Below are 7,884 nucleotides of genomic sequence, written 5' to 3'. Positions count from 1 at the left end.
CTACTACGTACGCTATGTTCAAGTATGTTGGAATTCATCTGTGGTTCTACCACACAGCTGCTACTAGTGTTCCGTGTCTCAGTGTGGTGTGGGTACAAATGCACAGTTGAAGAAGAGGAAAAACTCATCACAAAGCAAGTGAAGGCATCTGTCGTATTCGTAACTGAGAACTTCTGAGAGCAAACACTCCCAACAGTCTACGCTATCTGGTGCAGTAAATAGCCACTATACATCAGATTTCGTACATTTAAAAGTTTTATAATAAAACTAAAATTGATGCAAAGAAATTAAATTTCAGTAGAAACTGAAGCTTGGGTATCAGGCCCATATAGAGCAATGCAAAATGGAACATAAAGCAACAATAATTCTGAAAGCAAAGGGAACAACTTTCAAAGTGAGGTTTGGTGATAGAGGTAATTTGAGTATTTGCATGTAGTGAACCTTGCCTCTTTCCAACATAACAGGCAGTCATTTAATTTACTAAAACTGTATTGCAATAACTTACAATTTTCATGATTTTATATTTAAATAACTCTCAACATGTCCAATTTAAACTCTTTCCATAAACTTAAAAAAAGAAAAAAAAAATCCATTCTCCTGTGTAAACTTTTCAAAGCTATTTTTCTGCTCTACTTATTTTGCTGTTTACTGCTGACAGAAACATCTTACTCCTTTGTTTTCTGATGAAGATGAAATGTAATATAAAATGCAGGACAAAGGTCTGTTTACTTCCTTGTCCAAACAAATATCAGTGCTCTAGCTGTAGGGGTAATGTTTGCTTGTTAATACTGGACATGCAAATTTACATATTTTGGGGATCTCCAAAATATGGGGGCTATCTTTTTTTCTAGTTGCTTGGCAGCAAAATCCCCCGTAGTTTTCTTCTTTTAATTTTTTGTTGGGGTTTGTGTATGTGGCTTGTTTTTTGTTTAAATCAGTTGCTACTCTTTCCCCCCCTGCACTAAATACAATTGTAAATGGCCAGTTCTGAGAATCAAAAATGTCAAATGGAGAGCTGATCTGGGTTCTTATGATCCCCCTTCAGTGTGGCAGCTGAGCATTCTCATCTATATTTGTACCCACTTGGCCACAAAAACAGCACTAAAAATAACACCCGTCTCACAATTTCTGCAGAGAATGGTGACTCTTGCTTACAAAGCCATGTTTCCTCATCAAGCTTAGTAATGAACGATACATTACTGAATCAACATGGAAAAACGTATATTCAAAAAGGTGGATGCAGAATGGCATTTTTGGGTGCATGAGATTATCCAAGGTCTTTGAACTGGTGAAGATGCAGAGTATCTTCAGACTCTTCCCCTCCTCCCCACACTGAATGTAAGTGAAGTATGACATGGGACAGAGAAGGTACATGCTATAGATGGACGGCAAATGATGGCGCACACACACAATGTTTATCCTGAGCACTGTAGAACAACATGAATATACAATATACTTGGCATAACATCCATTATTAAGTCATTTCTAAATGGTCACATGAAAAATCAAATGGTTTAGGCTTATGTTTTGCACGCTTCTGGGGCATGTGACCAAAATCCTCTGCACTCTGATGTATTTTACTTTTCTCCCCTGCTCAGAAGCAGCAAGACATTGTCAGATTTGAACAAAGTGCCTTGTGGTGTTACTGTGGCTGCCCTGCTAAGTGAGTGAGGTGAGAAGCTGTGCCCCAAATCTGTCAGTGCATTTGTTGGCTTCTGACTTCAGGCATGATCCTGTGCCCATTAGCGTCTCTGGGAATCTTCCCAGTGCTCTCTCTGAGTACTGGATCCAGGCCCCCTGACTGAGGGTTTAACATGGCATGCATCCTAATTTGGGGGGCAGGGGAGGGGCAAGGAAGTGATCTGGCTGCAGAACTAGTAATATTTTGCAAGAGTGGAAACTGCTTCCAGTTACAAAGTTATGAGGCCAAACACTTATACCTCATGGTACTATGAGCCCTGTATCCTTTGTTTCTGTAGAGGACAAGGCACAGAATGAAGAGGGCAGGGGTGGTTTTCTGGAGATATTGAATCCTTACAGTGGATGAAGGTTGCTTCTGTTTCATGCTGCCTGTTGCCCTCGTTTGCCCCATCCCAAGTATGATACCAAGTTTAATTTTAAAATGGAACATAAAATGTCACATTAAAGAAGAGAGAAATATTTTCTGGAAATTTACTAATTGCAGTGCACGAGAAAGTTAAAATGATGTTTTCTAAGCAATAAAGAATTGCTTGAAAAGAGTTTGCTAAGCATTACAGACTGCTGTGACTTTGCATTTGACTTGCTACTTATGATTGATTCACCACCCCTGAAAATGATAAACTGCTTGTAGAGCAGGAGTGGGCAAACTTTTTGGCCTGAGGGCCACAGCTAGGAATAGAAATTGTATGGTGGGCCATGAATGCTCAGAAAATTGGGGTTGGGGTGTGGGAGGGGGTGAGGGCTCCAGTGTGGGGCCAGAAATAAGTTCAGGGTGGGGGAGAGGGCTCCAGGCTAGAGTGGGGGAGTAGGGTGCGGGGCAGAGGGTGAAGGCTCTTGAGTGGGGCTGGGGATTAGTTTGGAGTGTAGGAGGTGGCTCTGGGCTGGGACCAAGGGGTTTGTAGGGTGGGAGGGGGTGCGGGGCTGGGGCAGGGGCTTTGGGCTTGGAGAGAGGCTCAGGGCGGCGCTTACCTGAAGTGGCTCCTGGAAGCAGCAGTTATGTCCCCACTCTGGCTCCTACGCAGAGCTGCAGCCAGACGGCTCTGTGCGCTGCCCCGTCTGCAGGCACTGCCCTTGGATCTGCAGGGGTGGCCCTTGGGGTGGGGGCAGTGTGCACAGCGGAGCTCACGGTCTGTCCCTACACGTAGGAGCCGGAGCGGGGCCATGCCACTGCTTTCGGAAACAGCAGGCAGTGGCCCCGGACCCTGCTCCCTGGCTGGAGCGCTGGTGCAGGGCAAGCCCCAGACTCCACTCCTCAGTGGAAGCTTGACGGCTAACTTAAAATGGTTGGCGGGCCAGATTCAGCCCACGTGCTATAGTTTGCCCACCCCTGTTGTAGAGAGATTCTTCAGAATCTAGTAGACTAACAATTTTTTTCATTTTAGGAACAGGTCTATTGAAAGTCACTTTAACCATTCCTTACTTTTTAGTTTAAATGATTTTGATTGTTAATTCCTGGTGCTATTTTTTCCAGCTGTGCTCTTAAAGCATAATTTTCACGATGCAGTCCAACTTCTGATTTTCTCAAGACTGAATTTTGATGTCTCAACCTTTGATTTTCTTGAGTAACATTAGCTAATTGCTGTGTTAACAGTAAGTTTTCTTCCATTAAGTTGGTGCTTTCGACTGCAAGACTTGAAATGTCTTCCTGGTTCCTAGAAAGCGACATTAGAAGTGCTCCTAAAACGACCAGAAGGATCGCAACTAAAAGTATCAGAAGGACTAGGATGCAAATGAGCATTCTGTTTTTTTCTTCCAGTTCTTCGTCTCTTGAGGCACCATAAAATAAGGCAGCAGGATTAGCTTTCTCCAACCAGTAATTCATTCTCGTCAGTTGCCTGTAAGATAGGGTTCAGTTTTTATGGCACTTTGCTACACTAAAGTGTTTCTAATTTTACAGGAAAATCTACAATTAAAGAATCTACAAACCATCGCTCACATAAAATCAGTTACAAACAAATGTTTCAGTAGAGTAGCCTGTTTGGAGCACAGATGCATCCAAATCTTGTCATATCTTCCTCTATAACATGTCTGAGAGACATGCTTTTCTCTCTGGGCCAGCCCCCTACTCCTGCTTTGTTTTGTGAATGTGCTGTTTGTGTTTTTTGTTTTACAGCTGCTGCCTCTGTGGCACCCCTCACACGCACATAGCACCCCTGCCTCCAGTTCATTTAAAATCCACCTGCCTACCCATTTATACCATATCACCCTTCTCTGAATCCCTCTACCTGCTTCCTCTTTTCCACTATATTGTTTGTTTTATTCTTTGTTAAACATTTAAAAAGTCGTCTGCCACTTCTGAAAATGGGATGAAGGCATCAGAGTTGCCGAGGGAGTGTTGCCCAATAGATAGAGAACTGGACTGGAATCAGACTTGAGTTTTATTTCCTCCTCTGCCGCTGGCCTGCTGAGTGACCTGGGGCAAGTCACTTTACCTCTCAGTACCTCCATTTCCCCATCTGTAAAATGGGGATAATACTGACCCATGTGAAGCACTCTCAGATCTACTGATGGAAAGCACTGTATAAGAGCTTGGCCTTAGTCACTTATGTGCTTTGAAAATTTTACCCTCCCTTTTTTTTTTTTAAAGACCATTAGCTGCAACAATGACAGTCCTGACCTCCAGCCTTTCTGCTTCTTAGTGCTTGCTGCCTTACCACCCTTTTCTGCCTGGCATGCCCTCCCTGATCTAGTATGTAAAGCCACTGCCCTCTCGTTTGAATCCCTCTTCAAGGTGCCCTCCAACTAGTCATGGCTAGAGAGAGGGACAGTGGGGATCGCTGAAGTTGTGCATGCAGCTGGCACTTCTAAAAACAAGGTTGGATGTTTTTTCTAAAAGTTGCACTCTAAGATTTTTTCCCATGTGCCCTCTGTTTGTTAGGTCTGGCCTTAAACTGGAGCCATTACACAGTACCGTAATACAAACAGAATAGAACCAATAGTGCAAACCAACTTTTATAATAGGTCACTTCTGCTAACCTCTAGTGCAGCTTCTGCCATTCCTGGAGAAAAGGTCCAGAGTTTTCTAGCATAGACAAGGCCTGTGACTGTGCATCCTTTGGGGCAGGAACTGTGGCTTGCACAAGGATGAAAAGCATTGGTGCTTGGCTGCTAATAACATCTATTTCTGTCTGAAAGGGCCTTGCCTTAGACATGAAATAGCGAGACTTTAGTTGCCATGAGATTTTTAAACCAAATTTGATTTGACACAGTTTAAGGTTTGTTTGTGTCTTACAATAATTTCAATCTTGGCTGCTGCACAGTGCACAAAACAATATCTAAGACCTACTGGCCCAGAATTATTTCCTTTTTATTTTTTGTATTTAAAGATGATTGCAGTCAGGCAAGGTTAAGGCTGAACAGTGAGAGGACAACTCCAGTGCAAAGAAAATCACTTTTCCTGTCCCAGGGCTTATTTTGGCATTAATGAATGACCTTGTTTTCAGAAGGCAGTAATTGGTCTCCAGGATGTAAACAGCAGAATAAACAAACCTAAAACTGAAACCACCACTGCCAGGATCCATCTTGGGTTTTCCAACACAACTATTTCCCTGTTGTCTCACCTTTCTCTTGTACAACACACACATTCTTCATTATCTGTTTCTATATTTTATATTTACTGGACCAAATTTACCAATGATAACAGAGATGTAAGTATTTGAGTGTGATTTCCATCAGCTTGGTATTCAATCGGTGTGTAACATGGGCAAAGCTGCTGGAAATCTTTATTTTACACATTGGCAAAAGTTTTCTCCCTTGGTGTGTAAATTACTTATTTTGCACACTGTAGGGATATAGCAGGAAAAGCAACCAATGAGGGTGTAAAATAACACTCCTCTTTCCCTGTCTTTCCGCTCCTAGCTTGCACTCATTACCACATTCCACACATTTTGTATATATTCTGCATGCAAAGGTGGTGGAAGAAGTTACACTGCTTTACCAGTTGCATGCATTTCTAACCAATTTACACCTATGTGTTGTCCTAGCTGAATTATCCCCAAAGACTTCCAGTTGCATCCCTTGGTCAGTGTTTAGTCTTGACCAGAGCATGGTGCAGATCTACTGTTAGTGTATGGGAAGGTTTATAGGCAGCAGAAAGTAGATACAGCTTCATCTCACCAGGAACTTACCCACTCTGGCTCAATTTCCACTTCACAGAGAGGGAGTGGGAGGTATTTTTTGGAGCTGGACGTCACTCTCACCTTGGATGTTTCCTGTGAAAGCAGCAACAGGTGCAACTGCAAATTAAATGTATTAAGTTAGAGGGGTTTTTATGTTCAGGTGCTGTGCTGCTTCATGGACAAGTGTGGGTTCCGCAGGCAAATAAACCAGGTGCTCACAGGATCCGGTAGGTAAGAAAAAGAAGCAGATCTTTCCCTTTCCTTCAGAGGAGTGGCTCAAACAGAGAAATTTACTCTTGGCCACTAATTAAAGGGACAGTACAGATTAAAGAGGTGTCTCTTATGAGTTACATACAGTACTGTCTGGAAGGCTACTGCGGTAGAATGTGAAACTGGGCTGTCAGCTCTAGAGAGCAGCACAGGTGCTGGAACTGGGAGTGCTGCTGCATGCCCTGGCTTGAAGTGGTTTCCATTATATACAGGGTCTACAAGTTGGGTTCAGTGGCTCTTAGTACCCCTCCTACATAAACTGTTCCAGAACCCCTGGAGATCAGTGAGATGCTGCCCCTTTATAAGGGAAGAAGGGAAAAGAGCAGGGCCACATCACTCTCCCCAGAAGAGCTAGTGGCCCGAAGAAGGACCCCAGCACAATGGCAATCAGCATGAGCAGTTCTCCTATGCCCCAGTAATGACAGAGCACTGACAGAGCCCTTCAGCATACACATACTAGCCCACAGATGTTTCTCTTGCATGGGGAGGCAGTGTGGGCTAATAGACAGCAGAAGACCTGGAGTTGATTTCCACCTCTGCTACTGGGCTGCTGGATGACCTTGGACAAGTCACTTCCCCTCTTTGTGTCTCTGCAAAATGGGGATAAAATCTCTAAACTCCATAAAGTGCTTTGAGCTGCAAAGTAAAGAGCTAGGTGTCAGTATTATCAGGCTAAAAACAGGGGCAGTAGTGACCCAAGCCCTACCCTTGTACTACAGTAACCGGAGCAGACTGAGTGAGCTCTTGGGAAAACTGTCCTTCCTACTTCACACCAACCCATGGTAAGGGCATCTGCCCTATGCACATCTTTCCCCTGGCCATGTTAACTGGCCATGCAGCTAGCAGCCACAGCTCAGGAAGCCATGACTATGATGTAGTGAAGTGGACCCTACAGTGCTGGAAAGGAAAACTCCCTAGATAAACTTGGAACTCTCCAGTTGATTAAAAATAAAATCTTTCATTTCCTCACGGGAAAACCATTACCCCTGTCTCCTAATCCCGTGGTTGCTGTTGTCAGTATAAGCAAACTTAACATTTTCTGTTCCCGGAAGATTCAGCTTTTGAAGTCTTGTGTTCTTGGCATCAGAGGGGCACTGAGTCCACCCTGCCACATTATAATCCAGGGCTCCCGTTTTTCGCCATTGAAACACTATTTCCGGGTGGAACATTATTAGTATAGAGACAATCCACTGTTTGCTCCAGCCTGACCTGGGGCTGAGGGCTGCCGGGGGCAGAAAGGACAGAGGCCACGCCTGCCTTGCAGAAGGTAGGAATGAAAAAACAACTTATTTTATGATAGAGATGGGGGGGGGGGGGGGGGGTGTGTCTTAAGAAACAGGGTTGGCTGCTATGGTGGAAAGGAAAAATAAAGACCTGCATGTGAGGTTATCTACAGACTCACAGCTAAGCACCAGGGGCTGTCAATATCCCCATGCGGCGGGGCGGTGCTTCCACACCCCGGTGGTTGGAGGGCTGGGGGTGTGGGCTGTAGTGCCCCCCCCCGGCTCGCGGGAGCAGCTGGGGCCGGGGCTCACCGGGCGGCTCCCCCCACGTGCTTCCTTCCACCTCCGCCGCCGCTGGTTGGCTCCTGGTGTTGCCGTCTGGCCGGCCGCGTGGGGAGTCCCGTGCGGCGGGGGGCGCAGCGGGTACCCGGCCCGGGGCCTCAGTGGAGGAGCGGGGATGGAAGAGCCGGGGGCGCGGCAGCGAGAAGAGGATCTGTTGGAGCCGCCCCTAGGCCCGGAGGTGAGAAGCAGCGAGGGGGCTGAGAGGGGTGTGTGCGGGGGGGAGGGAGGGT

General features: G+C 45.4%; 1 protein-coding gene across 2 annotated transcripts in view; it reads left to right on the top strand.

The window, feature by feature from the left end:
* The first annotated feature begins 7,744 nt into the window (after positions 1-7,744).
* COPRS (coordinator of PRMT5 and differentiation stimulator) overlaps positions 7,745-7,884 on the top strand; it is a 5,457-nt gene continuing 5,317 nt past the window's right edge. Inside the window, exon 1 of one of the 2 annotated variants that reach the window (XR_012656919.1) lies at positions 7,745-7,832. Coding sequence is in view for 1 of the 2 variants with exons in the window: in XM_032805656.2 (XP_032661547.1) it covers positions 7,770-7,832 (63 nt within the window). In the remaining variant the exon portion in view is untranslated. The remainder of the gene's footprint in view (positions 7,833-7,884) is intronic. The other variant, XM_032805656.2, reaches the window with a different exon arrangement.

The sequence above is a fragment of the Chelonoidis abingdonii genome, chromosome 13 (genome assembly GCF_003597395.2).
Source record: "Chelonoidis abingdonii isolate Lonesome George chromosome 13, CheloAbing_2.0, whole genome shotgun sequence".
Classification (NCBI taxonomy): domain Eukaryota; kingdom Metazoa; phylum Chordata; order Testudines; family Testudinidae; genus Chelonoidis; species Chelonoidis abingdonii.
The sequence above is the reverse complement of the archived record's forward strand: the minus strand, read 5'-3'. Positions and strand labels throughout refer to the sequence as shown.